We start from the raw sequence: 25,664 nt of genomic DNA on the forward strand, positions 1-25,664 counted from the left end.
ACCCTGAGGAACAGCAGGAGGATACAGTAGAACCTACTGCAAGTAGAGTGCATGGTGTAGGCAAGAGCTTGGGAATATCATTTAAAGATTTCCATACACGTATAAACACAAGAAATCATATATACATTTGCAATGTGATGGAAAGTGCAGCAATGACAGTAGAACAGCAAGGCCTCAGGCTGCAGCAAGTGAGGATTTGCTCAAACGCAGGAGCTATGGGCACAGAAATAAAGGAAAGAAGCTGCCTACCTTCAGAAGAGCTCAGGTAAGCAGAGATCTCTAAATGAAATAGCCTTGCTTCCACCTCCAACCCTTAAATGAGGTCTGGGAAGGGGTGGAACCAGGATCCACCTCTTCTGGTCACTGAGCTGCATTGCATGCACCTGAGCTCCCCTGGGTTGGCCCTGCCTTTCTACCAGGTGCTCAGTCACTGGTTCAAGCCATGACTCAGCATTTCTGCTACATCATAATTAGTAAATCTCTGTTTGGCATCATTAAAAAGTCAATGAAGATCTCTCTCCTCCAGCTGAGGGTGATGGAACACTGTGATTCTGAGAACCAGTCTCTATGAATTTTTTGCCTCATTTACTGACCTGGGTGTGGACTAGAGCTAGCAAGTATTCTGGTTGCTGCCGCGTCCATGGATCTCTGTAGAGCAGCTGCCTTTCTTTAGGAAGGAGACAGTGTTTCTGTCCCCGTTTCCCTACCTGGGTGACATGAGATGTCAAAGTACAAAGAAATGTTTTTAAACGATGAACTAGATTCAAGTTTTCTTGGGGATACTGATTCAAATAACAAATCAGTGTAATCTTGGCAGGCCTTCTACCGCCCTGTTTGCTCATTATCTACAAAATGAGTTCCCTGGCTGAAATAATTATTAGGAACAATGATTTCTGCTGCATACTGGAGAACTCTAGTGCTGGACTTTTGAACTGTGTTTGTATTATACATAGGCAGACAGGAAAAACACCCACCACCATGTGTTTTGAGGATTTTGTCAAAACTAACCTTTGTAGCCATGGTTTCACATGTCAAATGCAGAACATTTGTGGCAGTTTGATGATGAACAATCTCCAGACCAATGTTTCAGTCTTGAAAAACACATGTGCATACAGAGTCTCGAGGAAGTCAGCATGATCCCTCACGGATTACAGAGATAATGGTAGGAACAATTTCCATAAAGAAGGTGTGAGCTGTGACTCTGTAAAGGTTTTAATGGAGTTTGATAGTTCAAAAATGTATTAAGTGCCTGAGTTGGCCTTTGAACACCAGGGGCAAGAAATCATTCATGGAAAGACATCAGTAAATGGCCTGAAATACCAGAGAAAATCCTGAAGTGCCAAGGGCTGTCTTGGAAAATACTGAAGTACCAAAAGATATTTCCCACAGAGAAAGAGAGTGCAGTCATACTACTGTTTATTTACTGGAAACAATCTTTCAAGTCTACTGTCAAAATAATACATATCTGTTTACATATATACCACTGACACTGAGATTCAAGACTTACTTAAAATAAAACTGGGCTAAATCCAGACCTGATGTTAGGGTAGCAATCACTGACTTCAGCACAGTCACGATCACATTGCACTCTCTCTGTCTGGGACAATTAGTGTTTGGAAACTGAGAAAACCTCATCTGAAGAGTGAAGAGTCTAAAGATGTATCCTACAAGCATGTCCTTACAGGACTTCTTAAAAAGATTTGTGACTCTCAAGACTGTATGATACAGACCCAATTTCAGGAAATGTGACTCATCAGGACTTAAGAGAGCTTCTGATACCTTCAAAATTGTGGAGTGGCTATTTTTTTCTCAAAGCCTTTTTGTTAAACGAGGTTCTGACAGACAGCAGGCTGGGCAATTCTTTCAACTATCCACTTTGCTGTAAGGGTGCCTAATTACATTGTGGAGAGAAGGGTGCAAAAGCAGCAAGTGGGCCAGCTGCATTTCCGGCAAAGCATGAAGAACTTGCTCTTATACTGGGGAGCAGAACAACCTGGCAGGGAAATAAAGAGTCTGTCTTAGCTGTGAGAAAAGTAACAGAGGTCAGTTAGAACATAAAAGAGACACAAAGCCTACAACTCATATCCAAAAAGCAGAATGAAAAATGTTGGGTAATGCTACAGAAAATGTGGAGCTCCCTCAGCATGCATTTGCAGTGCATGACCATAATGAGATCACTTGTCCAGGACAAATACACAAAGGAGAGTGGAGAACTGGTAGGGAGTTGAAAGAGATTGAATATTTGTGGAGATTTTGGTTGCTGAAGTGTTTTCTAAGGATTCCTTTGCTACTCAGCATCATTATTTGCTTACCAGTGTAAAAGTGTATCTGCCTCGTGTGATTTCATGGGTATTACTTGAGTTACACAGGGATCAGTTTGGCCAATGGAAACCACTACAGGGATCTCAGAGGTCTGAACAAATAAAATCTGCAGTTCGTGAGGTTTCCATCTCTGATATGTACACTTAGAAACATCATGTGCACCCTGCAATGAGACAGGTGAGGAAAAGGACATCTGCAGGATCTGAGACAGCCCCACACAAATACCTCTGGGCCATTACACTCTCTATTACACAGACTTTGGAGCACAGGTTGCCTGTCTGGGCAGGCTTTCTAAAGAAAGTCTCATTATAGCTATCAGCTTCAGTTTTCATGCATGGTACATGCTTTTGGGTTGAGCTAGTCAGAAATGTTTCGAAGATATAAAGCAACAGAATGTGATGAGTTTAAGTCACTTGTAAATGCTCGTGTCAGAGGAGGATACACAATTTGCTTGTATTGTGTCATTTTATAACTCTTTAGCTTGCAAATGCAAAGCCACATTACTATTATTTTTAGTTCTCATAAATTGTCCTTTGCATACAAATACATCACAGTGCTTTATACACACACAGGGAAGATCCTTGGTATCCTTATTATCTTTCCATTGAAGAGCAGCAGTCATGCAAATTAACACCAGCTGAGGGTTTTTCCATCCAGATTTATTTCAACAATGGTGCCTTTCAGGCTTAAATAATGTTAGGGCATATTTCTTTTTTATTTTTGAAACACCTTTGCACTATGAAATTTTCATTAGGTTCTAACACAGCTACAGAAAAGATCCAGTAGCAAGCTCTGAGAATGAGCCAGACTGGATCACTTGAGTGACCACAAAATGTATTGATTCTGCTTGTTCTAGATAGAGAGAAATGAATGCATGTGTTGTGGTAATGTAAAGCCACGTTTCTGAGACAGTGAAAGCTGTCTCTTGTAAGGGATGAGACAAGATAAAGAAAATAGGGGCACAGGCTCCCCACTTGAAAAGGAGAAAGTTCTTGGTTCTGTATGAACAGTAAGGATGCTACCTTGGTGATGATGGATGTGCAGCCGTTCATAGCTCAGCTATTTCCACCAAAGCTATTGCAGTCAGAGAAGCACAAGCTGAAAAGCGGTTCTGTGGGATCCAGCAAATTCTTAAGTGAAGTAACATTTTGTTGTCTGTGTTAAAAAAAAATCCAGTTCCGTAAAAATATTTCACAGACAAATACATCAGGTAGGATCTGATCAGGTAGGATCATCCAGCTCTACACTGGATCCTGTAAAACCCTGACGTGCGTATTCCTTTTTTTTTTTTTTTTTTTTTTTTATTTGGCATGAATTGCTGTAATACACAAGCCTGTAACAATCTATTGGAAACAGACCTTTGAATAGGAAATGGAGAGTTTAGATGTTACAAACTGCGAGTAAGTTATTATTTTGAGATTGGCATATATTTTGGCAAAGTTAAAGTTGGCTGGAGTGATAGTGAGTGATGAAAGATGTTATGGCGATTGAGAAGTGGCTGAATTCCTTTGTTTCCAGACTTTACGCTTTTTTTTTAAGGCACAAAATGTTTACATAGAAAGTGTAATATTGTTTTATGAATATTTGTTGCTAAAACCAGGCGTTCGAGCCTTACCCTTTTAACAAACTGGTTAGTAATGGAATTCCTCTGTTATTTTTTTAATATTTCTTAATTAGGGTTAAATCAGGTTGGTATGCGGAGACCATGGGAGAACAGCCCAAAAGTGAGGAACTGTCTGATATCTAACAGAGTGTACTTCCTCTCCAGGAGGTGATTTGACAGCAGGAGGAGAAAGGACTCCACTGGGCATGAAGAAGTGATAACATGGAGGCACTAAGAGGGCGAAGAAGGACTTTTATGTTCTGGAAAAACTCAACACACTGAGTTTCATTTAAGATACTGCCTGCCCCATATCTGTGTCTTGGGCTACCAGAGCTTCCTTTCCTATGTCTGCCTTCCATAACCTGGGACCCATGAGTTATAAACTAAGCGATGGTTATAAACTAGCATTCCTCCTTGATCATTTCTATTTTCCCCTTCAAGGCTGGCATCCGGTGAGCCTCACTACACTCAGAAAGCATGTTCCTGATATTTCTGTGTCCCTGCGGGTTTCCTCTATATTTGTACCCTTTAGTTGGCTACTCACAAAACTCATTGGCTTCCTGCCCTCTGCTTAGCCCCCTAAAGCCTGGAGTCAATCTCAAGCTGGTCTGTTTTTATAGTAAAAGACAGCCTGCATGCAGAGCTCTGAGCCATGGGAACCTAGTGTGTTGCAGCATCAACGAGAAAACTTTATTAAGAAGTGGAAGCTGCTAAAGCACGCTCAACTCAGCATTTAGCTGTTGTAGGCCACTGCATCAGGACTTTCTCAAACAAAGTACCAGTAAAAAGAGCAGTCACTTCTACACCTAGAGAAAAAACAACCCCAGACTAACTTGTAGAGCTTATTGAGAGCAAGAATCAGCTGACGCAAAAGTGTGATGCAGCCTGAGCTGTGATAACTTTTCTGAGTCTGTGTTCTCTCATTTAATACTTGACTTTAATGAAGCCCTCCATATAAGAATGAAGACCTTCTACTCTGCTCCAGTCTATTCGTCCTATAATCCTCATAAACTCCTTTCCCAAGTAGCATTAAACAATTCCAATCCTCAAAAAGACTCAGCAAAGGTTATGTTTTGTGCTAGCAATGCTCAAGAGCAAATAAGGCAATAAGGCAAAAAGGGGAAATAGCAAGTACTTGCTTCAGAGAAATGTAGAACAAAGCATATGAAGCCTTATCCTTAGTAAATAAAACACCGAACTGCCAGTGTCTTTAACAACATGAGGATAATACCTCCAAACTATACAATTAATTTTATTTTCAAACACCTAAATATATATATGTATATTTAGTCTAGCACTGTGAGGCCTCAGCTGGAATACTTTTCACAGTTTTGGGCAATGCACTTTGAGAAAGATGTGAACCAACTGGAGAGAATCCAGATGAGAGCAACAGGAATGATCAAAGGTCCAGAAAATGTGATGTATGAGGAAAGACCAAAAGAATTGGGTTTGTTTAGACTAGAGAGGAACAGTCTGAGGGGAGACGTGACAACAGTCTGCAAACATGTTAAAGACTGTTGCAAAGGGGAAGATAAACTGTTCTCTATTTCTACTGGAAGTATGCTAAAAAGCAATAGACTTACATTACAACAGGGGAGACTCAGATTAGACTTTAGGAAAAACTTTCTATTGATTACAGCAGTTATACCTGAGAAGACATTACCTATGGAAACTGGGATCCTGACATTTGAGGTCTGGGTACTGGCATAAGTGGGACTGCTTTGTGTCAGAGGCATGAATGACATAACTATTCCAACTCCTTTTCAGCTTGTTTTCCCTAATTTTAGGAATGTAGGAGAGAAGATTCTGTGCAAACAGAATAGTTATTATTTCTTTTCCTGAAGGAATTTGGACATATCTGAACTGAGTGGTTGTTGAACAAGAGGTTAGTTGCAGCCTTAGCTGCAAAGTTAGTATTGCTACCTTACAACCATTACAAACTGTTTGCAACTATTACACTGAAAAACAGTGAAAAGTTCTGATTCTCACCTGCTCTTAAGTCCCTGGACACAATTCTGGCAGTGGAGACCTGTGTCAAAGAGCCTGGCTGTAACTAAGCATAATGCTCTAATCAGTATAAAACATGCCATCCAGTGATGGATTTCTATGAGCTCTCTTATACAGAACGATTTAATACAGGAAGGAACCCAAAGATGTGACATGTTGTTAGAAAGTAGATTACATAGTACAACAAGTGTTTTGGAATGAATTTACAATGAATTTTAAGTACAAAATAGAATCAAAGAAAAGCAGGTGAAAGTAAGACAAATGCAGAGTGAATTGAAACAAAGTGCTTGACTGATAATTTCAAAGTTAATTGTAAATGTAAAATAGCACTTCTGAGATCCCTTGTTTCAATAGGTGGCTTTTTTTTTTCACTTGTTTGTCAGCTTTCCATTTATAATGAAAAAAAATATGCAAGATTGCAAAAGCCAGCTTTTTCTGCAGTTTCTTTGGTGCTTTTTGCTAAGCAGCCTTGGAGCTACAAAGGTTCACAGTCTTTGAAACGTAGACTCATACCCTAGAAATGTTTACAGTGGAAAAAAAGAGTCCTTAAAATATATGACCACAAGAGAATCATACGGGATCTGCTGCCGATACACCTTCAGAGGTCTGCATCCTGGTAGGGGTGTGCATGAAGAGGCCTCCCTCCTCAGACAGGCATAGGTCACCGGGTCTGTGGAAATACTGACTTGGTTTTGAGCTGCTATACGTAATGGCTTCTGAGGAGAGAGTTCTGCAGAAGAGGAACCGTGTCTTTGGTTTTAATGTTTACAGGGCACCAACACAAGTTTTAGAATGAGTACTGTGATACAAATATCCTCAGCCGGATGACGGAGCTTCCTCTGAAGTTGATGACGGTGTTGACAGTGATCATTTCCAAGTCCAACTGAACAGTGCGGGGCCCTTTCACAGGACGGGTCATCACCAGCGTAGCACTGATCGGTCCTGTTTGCTGTGCACAGAACAAGAGGAAGCAGGTGAGATTTTCAGAAACAGTTTTGAAAACTGTCATCTCAGGTGAGACCACGTGATGTGCACGGGCTTTCAGTTCATTCAGTGTTTGGCTTGATCTCATTCATTTGTGTGAACCATTGCCTTCTACGCTTTTTTTAAAGCCTTTGAGAGCCCTGCACATAAAGGAAGCTATCGTGCAAAGAAATTTGCTATCATCTGAATGGAAAAAGATGAAAAAGTGGATTTAGAGCACACACAAAAAATGTCATTTGTTTCTTGAGGGAGTCATATATTATTTAGTTTGATGTAAAAACCACTATTACTTTGAAGCAGCAAACTCCAGGAAGGGGTTATGTTACTGGAGCTTCGAGAACAGATGTTCCTACGTGAGTGGAACCAGGGCTTTCTGTATAATTGCATGTTAACATTGCAAAACCTCACCCTCTGAAGAGAGCTTTAAATATGTGAAGGCACGTTAGAACATTTGTCTTTTAGTAAGTGGAAGCAGAGCTTTGAAATGTCTGTCCGGAACAGCAGATTATGAGTATTTAAAAACCAGTTTCTGAGGTTAAAACTAAATGCAGTTTGTTTCCCAGCAATAGCTGATGTACATAAAGTGTGACCTGTTTTGCTATGAAAAGGAGCGTTTACATTACCTCTGATAAGAGAGGCCCAATAAGTGGAGAGGAGCAGCTGCCTGGTGAACCAGCAGCATCCTAAGCACTGCACATCCCGTGCCCTCAGCTCTGCCCGCTCCTGCTGGGTGCAGAGCAAGGGACAGGCACCACCTGCTGGCTACACACCCGCATGGGAATGTGCTGCCAGGGAAGGAAAAGGGCAGCTTGTGCAAGCAGAGTACTTTAGGTGACAAATGGATGGTTATGCGATAAATGAATACAGGGGGAAAGCAGACTTGAGCAGTGGTGCTCATCGATGCAGCCTTAGCAACTGCCAGTTTGACCCAGGCTAGAGGAAATGGTCAGTGGGATCAGGAATGCCTCTACAACAGGAAAGAGGTCGTGGGATGTCCATGATCACTCCTGGACCAGTTGTCATGTCAGAATTTTGGAAAATTTTCTTTTTTTGGATGCTATTTAACACCAAGGCTGTCAAGAAGAACTTGTTTTTGAGGATCTATTGAAATCTGTCATGATATCATTTTCTGTGAGGCACAGGAGCCATCAGTAGCTGCTGAACATCACTTAATGTGAATATCAAAGCCAGGTTTTGACTGGGGTTAAAAATAAACACACTGAACATGACCATCTTTGGTGGTTGTGCCTCACCCTGTGCAGGTGATTCCCATTGCCCTGTGTTAGAGGTGGTGAAGATGACAGGAAAACAAGGATGACTTCTGAGGAAAATTTGAATTAAAATAAGCATTTCTGTTTTCCCCAACAATGTATACTGACACTGTGTTTTTTCAGTGAAAACAAACATAAACACTACACAACACAAAAAACCTCCACCAGCAAACAAGCACATAAATGAAAAGAAAGAACTTAGAAAGTCAGTTCTTAGGATAAAGACTTTCTTTTTAGTTTTCAGATTTATTTATTTTTTTTCATTACCAAGGGAGAGTATGAAAAAACAAGTGAACAGTGTTGACTCTCTAACTGACAAGTACCAGTAGTCTACAAAATTTTAAGAAGTTTTGGCACAACACTTCATCCTGAACACAGGAAACAGCTGCTCTTTGATAGGGGTACAACCATGGACTTTTGTGAATCTGATGCCTCATAAAATGAGAACATTTGCTTTGAGTAAGTTACCTTCCTGGAAAAGCAAACAAACAAGCAAACAGAAACAAACAAACAAAAAACCAAAAAGCAACTGCAGCTCCCACAAACCAGTTTGTTGCTCTGCAAGTCTGAGTGTAAAAATATCTCATACTGAAGGTTTAAATAGCACTCAATAAAAGCAGAGTTCTGCTGTCAGGAAGAAATGCAGTTACTAAGAAGATACTCCAGGTGTTTTCCCAGCCAGTGCCAGACTTACCCGCATGTAGAATTCCCTGCCCTCATTCCCTGATTTGATTTGGAAGATGTAATAGGCTCCAGGGTAGCGAGTTGTTGCTTGCATCTGAAAGATGTCAGAAGGCACTGAGCGCCCAGACAGAACATCCATGACTCTGTACAGGATGGTGAATGGTTGATCTCTGCAGCCAGGGTTTTCAGCTGGACACATACAGCGGCTAGCAGAGAGATAGGATTGTCATCAATGGCTACAAATCCCTGTAACACTTCATTCTTAACATACTAATACAGCTGCAAATAATCAGTCGGTCAACCAATGAATCAAGTTGCCAACCAGCTAAAATTATCAATTCCACTTGTAATGAATTTTTTCTCTGATAGTGTTCTCTGCAATGCTACTCCAGTTTGCCTTCATCCCTGCTTTCTTTTTCTTGTCCTCCAGGTTTTGCAAAATATCTTGGCATTACCTATGTCGTTAGATCACTTAGAGATCAATGCTTTCTTTAAGGAAGCTCTGTAGGTGTAGAATGCCTTGTGTTTGTTTGTTCTGATAGTAATTTAAACTAGTAATTATTGGATAATTTCAGTAACAGCGTGACATAAATACTATATTAGTATTTAACAAAAACAAACAGTGAGATTTCCTAGATTGAAACCAAAGCTCACAGATCAATCACAAAGCTCTGAAGAAGAGCAGAATAGCAAGCTAAGCATATGACATCCCTACCAAGAGCCTCCAATCATCTGAAACCTCAGGAAACTCTTGAAACAAAGATGTCTTCTGTATATTTGCCTTCCTGCAATGTATTTCTTACCCATTGGCATGTTCAATTTCTCCTTATGCATCCATGACACCTTGTGGCCAATAGCTCCACAGCCCCTCCCTCCATACCCACCTCCCTCTCTGCACTGCTCCTTATTGACTTTGATCCTCTCAGCTCTCAAGAGCAGATTCAATCCCTGCTCATCCTCCATGTGCAGCTCATGGCTTCATATTTTACTTTCTTCATGGCTGGAGAATCCTAACCTTGATGCTTCTCACAAGGAAGATCCCTACTTTTAATGCTCCTTGTCACCCTTCATGAATCTTTGTCCAATCATCACACTGCCCATGTGAGGAGGTGATGAAACTGGTGATAATCTTGAAGATATAGGCACACAGTTGCACATGCTGTAAGGATATTCTGCACTTCAATTTCAGATTGTTCTTCTGACCTCTACTACTCATGATACCATCTGTAACAATCTTCAAACTTCACTTGGGAGGGATTATGATCAGACCATTGCTATTTATTTTATTTCACTTGTGAAACTGGTTTTTTTTTATACTTTTACATTCATCTGCACTGAATTTGAATTTAGCACAATCATTGAGTCTCCTTCTGCAATTCTCCTCTTATCTTTCAACCTCTTATTCATCTGTGCCAGGGATTTGTTACTTATGGCTGCTTAATTTCCATAGAAGCATGAAGTGTAGGGTTCTTTTCAGAAACCTTTGGAAACCCAAGCAGACCACATCAACCCATGTCCCTTAGCCACAAGCTGCTAATTTCTTCAGAGACTTCCAATAACATGCAGGATATCCCTTTATAAAAGCCATGTTGGGGAATTTTCTGGATGGAAAATAAGGCTTTTTTGTCTATTTTTTTTTCTATAACCTCCATCATTGACACCAGCTTCAGACAGTTCCTCTGGCAAATTCTCCATAAAAAGGTTCCTGGCATTATAAACACCCCATTCCTTCCACAGAGAACACAGACGCAATGAATTTGCTTGGCTTTTATACTGACCACTTCTAGACATATGCCACAAATTAAATGCAGTCACATCTAGATATGAGCCAAAGCCACCAAATACAAAGCTTGGAGGATCAAGAACTTTGGTGCAAGCTGATTTGTAAGAACCCCACAGTTGGGCTCTGAAGAATTTAGATACAAAGGCTTTAGACATTTCAAGATCTAGTTTAAGATTTTACCACTTCTGAAGGTACATAGCCCCAGAACTGACAGAACAGAACTTGTGCACTCCTCAGCTGCCCTACTTCAGAAAGCAATGTAAAGACACAAATGCATTATCATGGGAAGCAGTGAATTCTCCATCTCTTGCTTTTCTATAAAATACATAGGCTACCAAGTAATCTCAAGAAATTGGATCTCGCACAAACATGGATGAAATTCTATGACTTGCACTATACAGAGATTTAGCTGGGGCTGAAACATTCTAAGCTCCAGGCAAGTATATACAAAAATGTAAAAGAATTGAGCACTATTTAGAAATGTAGGTTCCACCACCCTCTCCCCCAAAATACGTTTGCTCAGAGGATTCTGAGTTTAGACCCTACCAGTGCTAACTGTCCCATTCAGAATTCCCCAATTTTCAGACTGTGCAAATCACTCTATGGACTGCTGTTTTTCCACACATTTAATCTTTGAGCAGTAGGAAAACTACATGTGTTCTGCTATAATGGGCACCTAATGTTTTTAAAGCACTTCCTGGACATGAGCTAGTTAGTATTTACAGGAAATACTCACATTAACAAACAGCATTTAAGCATATATGAAGTCAGTAACATAATTAAAGTGTCTTTATTACATTACAAACCTTGCTGTTTCCTCTACTCACTGATAAGTGTTTTTCCAGTCTAACTTCCCACACATCTGAGTATCATATCATATCCCACCTGGTGACCTGGTAAGGAATTGCAATTTATTATTTGTATAAAGCTTACTAATAGTAAACTCTCCAGACACACTTCATGGCTGTGTTGCAAAAAGCAGCTTATTTGGTTCACTAGATATGCTTTACACAGTTAGAATTTGCTTTTGTGGCTGTGGGTATTACTCACTTCTCATTAATCTGGATATAAGGTTCCTCGCATCTTACTGGATCTAAACATTTATATTCTCCTGGGATATTGAAACACGTTTGCTGTAGAGTGCAGGTGAAGTTCCTAATTTCACATTCATTGATATCTAAAACACACACACAAAAAAAAAAAACAAAAAACAAGAGAAAAGCTAAAATAAAGGCGTATGCTTAAGACACAGCTCTTACAGTCCAATGTCCATTGTAAGGCATTGACCAAAAATTCACTCTTGCACCATGAGTAGTAGTTTTTGATAACTGGTCCCCCTTCTAAGATTAGTTTTTACCCCGCTCATTTCTACCTGTTGGAGTGCTTCCCTATGCAAAATGCTGCAGAAGTAAAAAAGAAACTGCTGCTCAGGTTCTCTGACCTTAGATGAAGTAAAAACTAAAGAGAGACACACAGCAGAGGGGAGAGCATCTGAGGGCTTTACTGTGTAGCTGTTTCTTAATCAGTAAAGCCTTCCTTTGACCATTACACCAAATGACCTCAGTGGGGCTGTTCATGTGATGACATTCTCACCAGAATCACATAATTGGCCCCTATGAGTATGTCACTATGCAATGCCAAGACTAAGAAACTGAGTCCTTGAAAACCTCTTTCCAGACACCGGACTTATTTTCTAGTCCCTCTGGGTTTTAATCATTGCTGGAATGCTCTTACCTTGGCAGCTTCTGCTATCATCAAGCAGGTTATAGCCCGAAGGACAGACACAGTAGTAAGAACCAGGCCCATTCACACATTCGTGCTGGCAGAGGAACTCTGAGAAGCTGCATTCATCCATGTCTGCAGTGGTAAAACAAAGTTTAGAACCTTTGGCTACACAGTTAAAAGCACAGTCCCACAAGCAGGTGGCCATCCAGACATGCCTATCATCCCAGCTGGAGGTTGGCATCCTCCAACTCCCTAGAGCTCTGAGGCAGCCTGGCAAAATGCTGTTAAACAAGATCTTGGCTAAACTAAACCAAAGCTGCTGCTCAACAAGATGCACGACTCTTATTTATTTTTCTTTTTGAATACCTGTCACCAGTTGGCCATATTTTCAGTTCTGTTTTACGTCAAAGATAGAGGTGCTCCAACTACAAAGCTGCAACTGTAATTTGTAAGGAGAGACTTGATGGTATTTTTCTTTTCCTTTTTTCTTCTTTTTTTTTTTTTTTTTTTTTTTTTTTTTTTTGGAGAGCATACTTCCCTTTCCCAGAGCCATATGGGTCCCAGTAGAAATCCTGTAGCCAGACCAAGCCCTGGCTGTTTTATGTTACTTAGCCTCCAGCCAGTTACTTGTAATGCATTCTAACAAGACTTCACAGCTCATCCCAGCTTGGGTCAAACTTACTGGAAGGCCCAGTGATCTCCCAGATACCAAGGAAACTAAGCAGACTGTCCAATCTCTGATTAAAAGCAGTGTAGGATATCTTTTCCCCTTTTATTCATGAACTGACCAGAAATCATATGCTGTGGAACCGTGTTCAAATGAGAAAGATGAACTTCAGAGCTGCAATAGAGGCATGGCTGACTGAGAGGAAAACACATGCAAAGGCGCTAGAATGAGGGAGGCTGCTGTTAATCATTTCCTTCTTTTTCTGTGCAGGGGAAGAGAGAAACAAAGGCCAGAGTCCCAGCCAGGAACTCCCAAGTTCGAATTCCCAGCTCTAACATTGACTCTCCCAAGCAAATCACTTTCACTCCTCAGACTGAATTTCCCTTTCTTTTCAATTGGACTCAGTCCATTTATCCACTTCTGGTGTTTTGTACAGATGTACTGGAGAGTGTTTGAAGTCCAAATATGCTAAAATAGCTTTATGTCTACAACCACATAATCAAAAGAGATGAAGGGAATGGTACACCTGCACACTTCTGTTGTTGTGTCACCTGCTTCAGTGAGTTCTTTGAAAAAATCACCTTCCTGACAAAACATGGACCACGGGCTACCTCCATAAAGAGACTGAGATATTGCCCAGCCCTCTAGGCCTCCTAGCCAAGCCTTCCAGCACCATCATATTCATAGAACCTGTGCTCAGCTGCTGTCAAATGCTGGAGGTAAAGGGCCATATGTTTCTGCTTATGAATGACCCAGGGCAGATACCTTTGCTATTTCTAAACCCTTCTGCAGTGCTGCCAACTATACTCACTGGAACCATTTCTTTACTGAGCCTCAGTGATGTCTAGCAATTGCTTGTGAGGTGAAGAAGGCTCATCCAGAGGAATATGACATGCTTGTGACAAGTGTTTTCTGGCACAGAAGGGTCAAAGGAAGGTTTTCTGCTCTGAATCTGTGTGGTGGAAAATCCTTTTTGCTGGCTTAACTCTCAGCCATGAATGAAGTTTAAGCACAGCCCTTATTGCTGCTATTTTGTACTGGCAGTGTTTTTGTGGCACTAGGTTAGGGTTAGGTTTAGACCCCCAGATAGCTCAGGAGCATGGACACGGGCAAGGGAGTCTAACTTAGAAGAAAAAAATTCACTAGAAAGCAGAAATCTTAAGTTAGGTGCTTCAGCTCTAAATATATATAATATATACAGTATATGTATATATATAAATATAAAATATATAAATATATATATAATATGACCCTTTAGAGGTCTAGGTCTTTGTACCTCCCCTCAGAATAAGGAGATTTGCATGAAAAAATGGCTTTGGGAACTCTAATCTACACACATATTGCATATCACATCTTCTCTCTCAAAAACAGCATGCTACATCTGTTTACTGTAAATTAAAAAACAAGTGTTTTCCAGTGTTTTTTCTTCCAATAAATATTGGCTGGATTCTCTAATTTTATCAAGCTGTGGGAACATTAAGCACAGAAATACATTTCATCTTCAATTAAAATAAAGCAATAAAATAAAAACAAGAGAGGAAAAAATAGAGTAACATAAGCAGTTTCATCTGCTATGAGCTGAAAGATCAGCAATAACTGCTAAGAAAAATGGCACATTATTTTTGAAGTGCAGACAGAGCCATGCAGGGGAAAATAGGGAAGGTTTAGGCAGAAGTGTGAGATCATAAGAGCAAAAAGAGTACGTGCATTCAAAAGACAAATGGAAAAGTGCTTTATGAATGAGTATTTCTTAAATTGTGGAAAAATGTTCTAGGACTGCCCCTACTTTACTTGCTTTAGTAAGATTCCCATTCAGCATCAGAAACCATTTCCTTATGTTCTGCTGTTATCTTGGAGCTTTTTAATATTTAGCTTAGTTCTTTAAAACCTTTTGCAGCCCTCCTCCACTGCACTTTTCTTGGTATTTGCTGCGTACTGGAACTGGAAGGAAGATCACATTAGTTGCAGTTATCCTGCTGCTAATCACAGACCAAAGCAGAAGACTTCTACAAAAGCAAATACAAAACAGTACGCTGGAAAAAGAAAGCATAATAGAATTAAAGAAACCAAAACAATAAATAACTGAAGACAGTTACCACTGCAGTTAACTCCGTCAGCTTCCAGTTCGTAGCCAGGTTCACAGCGGCAGAGAAAAGAGCCATAGGTGTTGACACAAGTCTGAGAACAAGGATTTTCTCCCGTACATTCATTCACATCTACAGGAAGACAATACCCTGAATCAGTAACTTCTCTCCAAACTCTATTTTCAATTCATTACTGTAAAGCATTTCAAATGGATTACATGCATTGTAAAAATAATTTGTTCTGAAAAAAACATAACAAAGTCAGTTTTATTTACTGAGATACCAGATGATGTTAGAAATAATGTGTAGGAAACAACACGCGTGGAATTAAAACATTTTGGCAATGTCTTCAAAAAAATAACATGAAAGATAGGGTGAAATATTTATTATAAACACGTCTCTTTATCTTGTAACATTAAAATCATGGAAAAGATTCTGCCATAACCGACCCGATACAAAATGCAGTAGGATACACCTTACGGGAATAACACAGTGAGGAATGATCCTTATGGGAACTTTGGCTGTGAGAAAACCATTTTTTATTTGTTTAGGACATCAACAATTTCTCAAAAGTTCTTTTATCATTGTCATGGATCATCTTATAGAGAGGTTGTGTTGACTGTGATTCAGGTAGCACATCACAGCAAAAGCTGTTCTTATGCTCAGGACCCTTATCTGAAGCTTGGGTGACTCTGATCTAATTTGCTTATCTGGCAGAGGTTTCCTGTCATAGGTAGAAGTGCTTCAGTGCTCAGTTCTTGGTAATTTCAATACAAATCTAGGGGGGTTGGGCCTTTTGTATATTTCTACGGATATACTGCTTAGGCTGCATCTGTACCTGTCCTATGCGCTGTGGTGGCAAACAAATGTTCACAAGGGAGCTACAGAAGTATCTCAGAGAAACCTATCAGCATTTTCAAAGCAATGCTGGGACAGTTACTTGTATGCTAAGAACTAAGCACATTTTAAGTGTTGCTGTTTGGTTGGGACCAAAGATTTCAATCATGGTTAAGAATGCACGGTACCTTGGCACGATCTTCCATCATCGTTAAGTGTAAAGCCTGGGTTGCATGTACAGGAGTAGGAACCAGGCACGTTGGCACACAGCTGCTGGCAGTAACCATAACGGCACTCATCTATATCTATGAATGGGAAAGAGGAAAAACAGAGTGGTTGGCGTTTCCACGTGCAAAAACAAAGCATCAAACACACAGAATCAATGGCACCAACAACAGAGAAGTAACACGGTGTGGTGGTTACAGATCTAACAGCCAAACTTTTAGGTGTTCAGGCTGAATTACAGTTAAAATGTATTTTTGCTCAAAAGAATGCAGCGCTGCATTTTTCTTCATATCTTACAGCTGACAGCAGATTCTATGAAATGACTGCCATTGCTGTAATGTTGAGCTCAATGCTATGTTATCAGAAGGCCCAGAGTCAGCCCCTTCAGGCATTACCTGGAAGTCTAACCTGACAGCTGGTACCATCCATCAACACAAACACAGCCCTGCAGCAAAGCTTTGTCAGAATCAAGGGAGAAGAATGTTTTATTCCCATGTATACCAAAGCTACTCATGAAAAAAGCAAGTTTTTCTTACTCCTTTTTTTTATTCCAGACAGGATGTTCTCAGAAGAATTGTTTTTCAATAGTCACATTTGCATTTTATGTAAATCTTTAAGAGATAAATTACAAGATCAAAAATGTAAACAATAAATTAGCTACCAAAATGAAATAATAATTTGGGCTTAAATAAAGCATTAGAAATACATACAGTCAACTGTTAAGGAAAAAGCAAAAAGAAGAAAATGCTGTAAATTATGTGCAATGGAAGTGCTAGAAGAATTTTGTTCCTGGCCTAGGAACCATAGTAGCTGTCACTTTCAAGGCTTTACATTCCTTTTAGTATCAATTGGCTTTTGATCTATGGAGATTTTTTTAGTGGTTGCTCTCAAAGCTTTGCAGCTTTGCAAAGCTTTGATGGTCTAAACGTCGAATTCCTGTTCGGATTCTTCTTATGGGTGATTAAAATAAGATCAGAGCAAGTCTTACCTCTCATTCAACACCCATCATTGCTAATCTCTAGGGCCACTGTAATGACAGCAGAGGACAAAGCAGGTACTGGAAAACCCTCTCTTTATAAATACTTTCTGTACGTATGACCATGGGAGATTGTTTTATTGAAAGAGCACGTTAATTTTTTCCCAATTTGAAAATAGAACTGTGTATGGAAAAACTGTGACTGTGTAAAAGGCTGTGGATAATTTGGAAAAGTGACAATCCTGCCATCTGAAAGACTCACACAAGAAGACACAGTTTTGAATGTCCATTCCTAAGACGCTAATGTGAGTAGGAAATAAGAGCATTTCATCAATGAAATGCTAAGCTAGGAAGACCAACCAAGCGTAAAATCTGCAGCCAGTCTGCTGTAAATGAAGTTTAGTGAGTAAAGTTCTGTAAGGAAAGGCACAGGTTTTGGTGGAGTGACCCTCATCGTGCATTCCAATGCACAAGAAAATCAAAATGACATTTTCCCTATGGTTCTCATGCATACAGTTACATCTACATGAATTCCAGCAGCTCATTATTTGTTAGCTAAATGCTTCCTGTTTTGGTGCAATATATTAAGACTGTTTTGAGAAAATGAATTCTTGAATGACTTGAACTTTTACATGATGTGGTAATACTATAAAAACAACAACATTTTGAATCTGATGTATAAGTAGCTACATCCTGTAATTCAGCTTTACATTGTTGGCTTCAATAGCACAGTTTTGCCAAGTCTTGTGAAGGCATGCTGAAAATATCAAAGCTTTGGAAATACTCTCACTGTGTAAAATAACAAGGACATTGACACTTGGTTTTACCCTTACTAACTTTAATTCCCACCGCATTTCAAATAGCAGGGTAACCCAAAGGCCAGCTATGGCATGTACAACAGCACTAGGCTTGGCCTAAACTCTGCAAAAAGTAACATTGGTTTTAAGTAAATTAATATTTCATTTCACTGACACACTGCATTACTTTAAATACAAGCACTGGATTTTGTGGAACTGTTAACTCAAGAGCATTGCAATTTTAGGGAGAAGAACTTTTACAGGGCTTATTCTTGTGGGTGGTGTTTGTGGACTCTACTGTACTGACTCTTGCTGTGTAAACATTACTGGGATTATTACAACAGACAGAAGGGTACCTTTTCGTAAGTGTGGTATACTAAGAGTATTCCCTAAGAATCTGTCTCTAAAAACTCAAGCCAGTCCTCTGATTGCATTAAATGAACAGTCTTTAACTGCCTAATGACAGCAAAAATCACTTCTTCAAGCCCAATGGAAAGTATGGAAAACAGGCTTTTTGAAAGTAAAAAAAAAAAAAAAGATTCTAAACAAAACTTGCTTCTAGCTCTTTTTCTAGCTTTTTGCACTACTTTGAAATACATAAAGTGGGCAACAGTAGAATATTATTGCTTATTTTAAATGGCATAAGCAGATTTTCAAATCAGTTCAGCAAAGCAGTCATTTCAGCTCTCTGGTATATCCATCAAGCAGAAAAGTGCTTTAGATCCATGTCCAAGTCCTGAATGATGCACACAATCCTTAACTTTGGGCTGAAACTTGAAGAAGTAAATTGGTAACACAACAGATGACATAGAGCAAAATCCCCCTCCCTGCCCTCTCTCACCCCTTCCTCACCACAAATACCTGTGCAAGCCCCAGCTCAAGCTTAGCTCTATGCATCCACATATTCAGGCTGTTCCTCACCTCCAGTTTCTTTTTGTATGCAAGAGAATACTTGCATACAAAATACTTGCATGCTCCCTATATGGGCTGGTTGTAGTTTCCTCTAACCTGGCAGAATGGCTCCTTTCTGACATTCTAGTCAGCCTGTTTTATTTATTTAATAATGCATTTAGCATGCATTCTGATTCTATTATTTACCACTTTTTTTTTTTTTTTTTTTTTTTTTTTTTTCCCCCAACAGGAATTACCAGAGATTAAGGAGCAGGAGGCTTGGGGACTTCATTTCCCTTCATTACATGACACTGATTCCCTGATGCAGCCGCAGCCATGCAGACCCCCATTTAGCTGAGGATCAGCTCTGTCCCCATCAGCCTCCCATGCCTGCCACATGAGTTAGAAAAGCAGCTGCATGACAGTCCTGCACTAGAACTGGTACTTGGGAGGAGAAATTCAGAAAACATCTGGAGAAACTCCAGGACTGAATGGGCAGGGAAATCCCATTCTTCTTCCAGCTGAGGTGTTGTGACAGAATGGTCCAGCTCTGGATAGCTGGCAGCCAAACAGCCCACGCCCAGGGGAAAAAGTTATAGAACAAATGTTAAAAAAGCTTTTGTGTCCTATCTCCTTTGGAGAGATGTACCTAACATGAGCATTTCCTTCATCATCCCATGGGCATGTCAGACAACATGCAGGTCTGCAGGGACTGGAAAGCTTTCCTGTGCTGTTTGTTAAAGGATGTTTTTTCAGCAATGCTGAGCTAAAAGGATGAAAAGAACATTGCTGCAAGAAAAACAAAAAACAAAAACTGCTTGAAAGCTGCAGAAACTGCACTCATTGGTGCAGATTGGCTGAATGGATTTATAAGCTTGTTTCTTGGTACTGAATAGTTATCCTTTCTGGTCTGGACTGTAACTGTGTGAAAAGGACATGTCTGTTTGGGAAGAAGTCTTTTTGTACACATCCACTTACGTGACCCTTACAAAAGGGAATATAAAAATCCCATGCGTAACATAGCTGCTGTCATATGGCACTTACATCAACATTTTGTTCCATCAGGGAATCCCTCTGCCAAGCATACTGTTGGCACTTGCAAAGATGAAAGACATTAGTTTCTGCACAGCCATAGCCTTAACTCCATGTTTGACAAAGACACTCAATGAAATTAGTTCAACCATTCACAGGTACAGATATACAAGCACAGATATGCAAATCTCATAAGGCAAGAGGTCTTTACCTAAACACTGGCCTTCTAGCAGCCAGTAGCCTTCAGTGCAGGAACAGGTATATCCCCCCTCAGTATTGATGCAGATCTGGGTGGGATTACACTGGTGAGAATCGGAAGCACATTCATCAATATCTGCAACACAAAAATACAGCAATTAATAATTGAAATGAGAACAAAAGGTTTGTCAAACTGTGCAGGGAGTTGTAGTGTGTACACAAGTCTGTGCGAGGAGACAATGTGCAGTGAACCAGAGAGAATGACCATAACCTGAAGTAAATTCATAAAAATAAATGTCAGAGGGCAGCGAGAACTGTGTGCGCTCATCAAAAAACCTTTCCCTTCTGCAGATGACCCACTGTGTCACAGAGAGCCTCGGGAAGGGCATGCTTTTCACTACTTCCACACTTGTTTTGTCACTGCACTGGGATTGCCATGCTTTGGGACGGTGTTCAGCCCTGGGCAATGGCTGCTGCAAGAGCTATGTAACTCAATTGCACAGCAAGAGCTGAGCAGGGGCTCAAGAGACACACAGACACAACCATTGTGAGGATCAAATGTATACAAAATATTACTTCCTACCTTTACCAACATATAATATCTCACTGCAAATTTTCAGTCAGAAGGTTCAAGCAATATCAACCGGAGAAAAAAATGTATACTTCTCTAGAATCAATTTCCTGAAAATAGAACTTTTTTTTTTTTTTTTTTTTTTAACCATCCCTATTGTTTTTAATGTATTTGGCTTTTTATTACAACCCCCTAGGGTGCTTTGTTGTGGGCCTCTTTTTTTTTTTTTTTTTCAGAGGAGGTGAATAACATTCCTACATTTATATAAGCCAGGACACTGGAACCTAACAGATTAAAAATGCCTTTCAGAGTCATAAGTTCAATTTGAATTCTTCCTTGCTCAGTCTTTTTCCCTGATGTTTCTGGCATTGTGTTTATCTCTAGATGTCAGAAGTGGAAATATCACAAGATAAATTGTGTCATTTTTTCAGCCAACTCAGATTTCTATGTTTTATTTATTGATACCTAAACTAATTTTTATTCCAGCATACCATGTACTGGCCTTTGCTGAAGTCCAATGTCATCTGAGCAATGTTACTCCCTTTATCACTCCCTGACTCTCATTAACCCAGATTTTTGTTGGGTCATGACTGAGAATATCTCACAATGCATTGGGCTGGATCAGGCAGAAGAGGGCAGGAATTATAACTCAATGAGGTGTAAAATCCTAGCAAACATGAAATAACTGATCCAGTCTACCACAGCAGCATATCTAACATATTCTGATATATAAATAAATACCTACACATTACACAAATGCAGAGAGTCTGGAGTTCTTGCAAAAATCTGTATCAGCAATTTACGGTGAGTTAAAGCTATTAAGATAACAAGAGTGGCACAGTTAGAGATAATTAACTATGTCAGAAATCTGTTCCCACGTCTTTATTGGCTAGAGGAAAGGCTGGCAAAATGGTGGGGGAAGTGGGAAAGCAGTAAGATAAGAAGTCTAGACTATAAGGATACATAAATATGTTATGCAGTTCATCTATTGCTTCTATGATTGGGCTTAAATTCTGGATCCTCCCTTCATACAGCATATCACACATAATTGGTGCTATTTGAACACAGATATTACCTAACCATAAATTTCGTAAGAATCACATTAATGTTTTCTAAATGAAAAAACTTTCTATTCGTCATGCTTACTTATTGTTTAAAGACTGGGCCCTTGGGATCTAGCCAACCCTGCTGTTTCTAGCCTCTCCTAAACTTAAAAATAAGAAGAGATTTTAATTTTCCATGTTCACTGCTTCCAGTGTTACTAATAGGTGAAACCCAGCGGAGACAAAATGAAGCTCATGGTCTTACTGCCATGTATTGAAGACTGCAGTTCCTCTACTTGTCTGTGGTGCATTTTGCTTGCAGAGAAAGCAATGGGTGGCTGTGAAAGCCATCTTTGTAGTGGCTGCATGAGCAATAGTCACTCAGGAGAACTAAGGCATCACTCCTCTTTTCTTTGCTATCAGACAGATTTCTCCCTCCTCAGAAATACTCAGAAGCCTTCTGGACACGTTTCTGTGCAAGAGGCTCTAGGTGGCCATGCTTGAGCATGCTAGATCAGATGACCTCCATAGGTCCCTTCCAATCTTCAACTAGCTTTTGTCTGTGATTTGACTGCTTGCTTAGTCTCAGTCTTCATCTTCCACAATGGTCTTGGAGATGCATTTCCATTTGAATGCAAAATTTTTACAACAGAGGATACCTGTGGAGTTTCTGCTGCCTCAGGAAAACCTAATCAGCCTGAAGTTTTCCTTTTAAAATGCCTTGTTTCCCTTCACTGGGGGGAAATACTTCACTGACTTCATTAATGAAATTTTATGCAATAGGTATAAACAGATATATCACTGGTATCTTACTGAAATCTTTTTGCCTCGTCCTGAATGCATACAATGGATCTATATTATGCATCTCTGTCTTTCTCTAAGGTTGCTCCTTACAGTGATGTGCCATTAAATTCTGACAGGCCCGGCCGATGCAAACAGATCAGCAGTTTTGGGAGCTATTTACATTGCATCAGCTCACAAAGTAAAAGCTGATATTTGCACTGTGAGAAAAATATCAGTGCAACAATTCGTTAACATTAGGTATCCTCTTGGAGTATACTCAAGCTGGGACTCTGTCTTGCTCAGGCCATTTACAATGTAAAAAACAATGAGAATTGGTGTGGTTAATAAAATCAAAATTAGACATTCAACAGGAAGGGAAAAAGAAGTTATATTAGCTGGAGAGAAAACTAGCCATGCTTGGCCAACTCTGGCCCTGACTTGGCTCTTGGTTATGCTGTTGTATGCTATCAAATTAGCAGTCAACTATATTCTCTCATCTGACCTTCTAGTTGTTGCATTGGTATTACTGCTCCCACAGCTAGTTACAGGGCAAAAGTCCAGACTGAAATTAAAATTTGACCTGAAGTGGGAACAGTTTGCATTACTTCCCAAATGAATATTAGAGCAACCACACAACCCATCCAGACCACAGATCTCTTCATCTACGAAATACCATCTAGAACAAACACTGAGCACCATGACTCAAACTCACGAGTTTTAAAAATCTTTGGTTTACTGACTGAATGGGAGAATAGATTGGAGGACTCTCTACACACACTTGTCAAAAGGCTCTTGCTGCAAGAGCCTGAGCCCAAATATTCCATCATTCACCAACATTCATCCCTCTCTCTTAGCTCAGAATGTCCGTCTGAAGAATTTATGTTGGTGGTGATTTGGTCTAGCAACCCTGGCACGTGATATTTTGTTTACTTGACATTTGGACAGAGGTGAGATGGCTGGGGCACTGGGGTTTCCTCTAGGGACTGGAAGGGTGGAGAGTGTATTTTTTACATTTCTGGATGACTGACTTTTTTTTTTTGTGGGATGTGATAAGTTGATGCTTTGTTTTTGTTGGTACAGATTGTATTTTTAATGGATTGCAAGATGCCTAATGACTGGATAGATATCATTTACAGTGTCAAAATAAATAAATGAACTAATTGTGTTTAGCATGCAAATTACTAGCTTTATGTTTTATAATCTGTAAAAGCTAGCAGTAATCTTCACAGATTCTTTTGAATTTAGCCATATCATAGAACAATGAAAGAAATCTTTAATCTCGTTGTCTGGAAATGAATAACTATAAAAATAAGTTTAAAGCCATGCATATGAAAAACAGGGCAGTTGGAAAGAAAACCTAGATATCAAACTGCAAGATACTACCACATTTCACCAGGGAGGCTAGTGCACAGTGACCTTTTATACTGACTCAATAACAATACAAGAAATCACAGCATAAAAAGTAAAACAATACATCAGCTTACTGAATTAAAATCAGACATATTCATTGTTGGCCATATGAAATAGGCTAAAACTAGAAAACTAGAAAACTCAAGAAAGAATCTTAAGGGTAGAATCATAATGTGAGTGTCTCTGAGATATTCAGGATTTAGTTTTGGTCGAATTTTTTCCACATTTAGGATGAAATGCAGAGCATCACAAGTTGGTGGAGTTAAGAACTATAAAAAGGGAACAGTAAAGATAATTTGCTAGATATGGTGGGTACATTTGAAAGTTCATTTCAAGGCAGACAAATGCAAGAATAAAAAATGTTAGTAATTAAAATAACTCCGGAGTCATTAAAGATAATCATTTGAACGTGAACTTTTCCTGACACGGCACTGCAAATACAAACATAAACATAAGAATGTTGAGTAGACACAGGAAATTGTTCTTACCACTGTATATTGCATTAGAAAAATAATTACTGAAATACATTTCTGGTGTCAGCAGCTCAAATAGCGGTATTGCAAAGAGATCAGGAAATCTCCAAAGAGCACTTCCAAGTCACAAAAGCCTGTCTCACAGCAAGACTCCATGTATTCATCTGTTTTAAAAAGGTTCATGGTATATTTGACAGTGATTTATAAAACTCTGCATGGAAGCAAAGTTTTTAGATGGTCACTAAAGCTAGCAAAAGATGATGAGATGAAATGCTTTCACATTTAGAAGACAAATTCTAAATAAACATAAGGCACAAACTTTAGCATTACTACTGATTAACCATTTGAAAAACTTAGCAGAACACATGGTAGATGTTCCATTACTTTAGGGCCTTGCACGTGAACAGTATTTGTTCTCCAAAATGTGTAGTAGAAAAAAATCATGCACTTAAAATACCAATTTATGTCTAAGGTTGTATGGTCACAATTACTGAAAAAGAGAGTAGGAATTTGTAAAGTTCTTCCAAGTTACTTTTCCTTTGCAAAAGAGAAAAATAACTTCATTATTCCTCAATTTTAAAATTACTCATGTTCAATTTTTCATCAAAGTTTTCATTTGCAATTTAATTAATAAATGTAATTTTTAGAGAGGCATTACATGTCTAGTGTTTGTAGCAACTGTAGAAAAAAATACAGAAAACTCAGAAACTGTTGATAACTTTCTTATGTCAGAAGATGCTAAGTGGTCAACCTCCAGATGCTGAGCACACTAATCACCTTTCTTTCAGGGCACATAGAACAATTACATCATTATAAAGCATGAAGCAAGAGCAAAAGAAAGAATGCAAGTTATCACCCCAGGTAATTTGTTGAATCAAAGAGCCCACAGATGACTAAAGTGCTGCTTAGTGGAAATGGATATGCAGGAGATTGTTTTTGGCAAGCTGAGTAGGTTTAGGACGTGGAAAGCCAGGGGAGAAAGCCAGGAGGAAAGAAGAGAAGGAGCTTAGACGGAGAAGTGCTTAGGACACTGGCTCTCTAGAAAACTAGGTTCAAAAATTGTAGTCAAAGACGTTGTTTGCCTTTCTTGTGCTCAGAAAAACAGAATTTCGTGCATAAACAGGACTGTAAGCATTAAAGAATACAGCAGACAACAAAGTCCTAAGGATATGTTTCCAGCCAAAACAACACCCTAAAAATTAGCTAATCAGTTCAGACACAACAATATCAGAGTGAGTCCTGCAGGAAAAGACTTTATTGACAAACCAATACATTCAAAAGAAAAAAAGGAAAAATAT

The 25,664-nt window shown here is 39.4% G+C and overlaps 1 protein-coding gene across 1 annotated transcript in view; it reads right to left on the reverse strand.

Moving 5' to 3' along the window:
- Window positions 1-3,601: 3,601 nt before the first annotated feature.
- Window positions 3,602-25,664, reverse strand: part of FBLN5 (fibulin 5) — a 45,003-nt gene continuing 22,940 nt past the window's right edge. Inside the window, exons 5-11 of the mRNA XM_031593090.2 lie at window positions 20,100-20,222; window positions 16,156-16,272; window positions 15,143-15,262; window positions 12,389-12,511; window positions 11,705-11,831; window positions 8,882-9,077; window positions 3,602-6,881 (exon numbers count right to left, since the gene is read on the reverse strand). Coding sequence (XP_031448950.1) covers window positions 6,720-6,881; window positions 8,882-9,077; window positions 11,705-11,831; window positions 12,389-12,511; window positions 15,143-15,262; window positions 16,156-16,272; window positions 20,100-20,222 — 968 coding nt within the window. The 3' untranslated portion in view covers window positions 3,602-6,719. The remainder of the gene's footprint in view (window positions 6,882-8,881; window positions 9,078-11,704; window positions 11,832-12,388; window positions 12,512-15,142; window positions 15,263-16,155; window positions 16,273-20,099; window positions 20,223-25,664) is intronic.

The sequence above is a fragment of the Phasianus colchicus genome, chromosome 5 (genome assembly GCF_987193195.1).
Source record: "Phasianus colchicus chromosome 5, bPhaCol1.hap1.1, whole genome shotgun sequence".
Lineage (NCBI taxonomy): Eukaryota > Metazoa > Chordata > Aves > Galliformes > Phasianidae > Phasianus > Phasianus colchicus.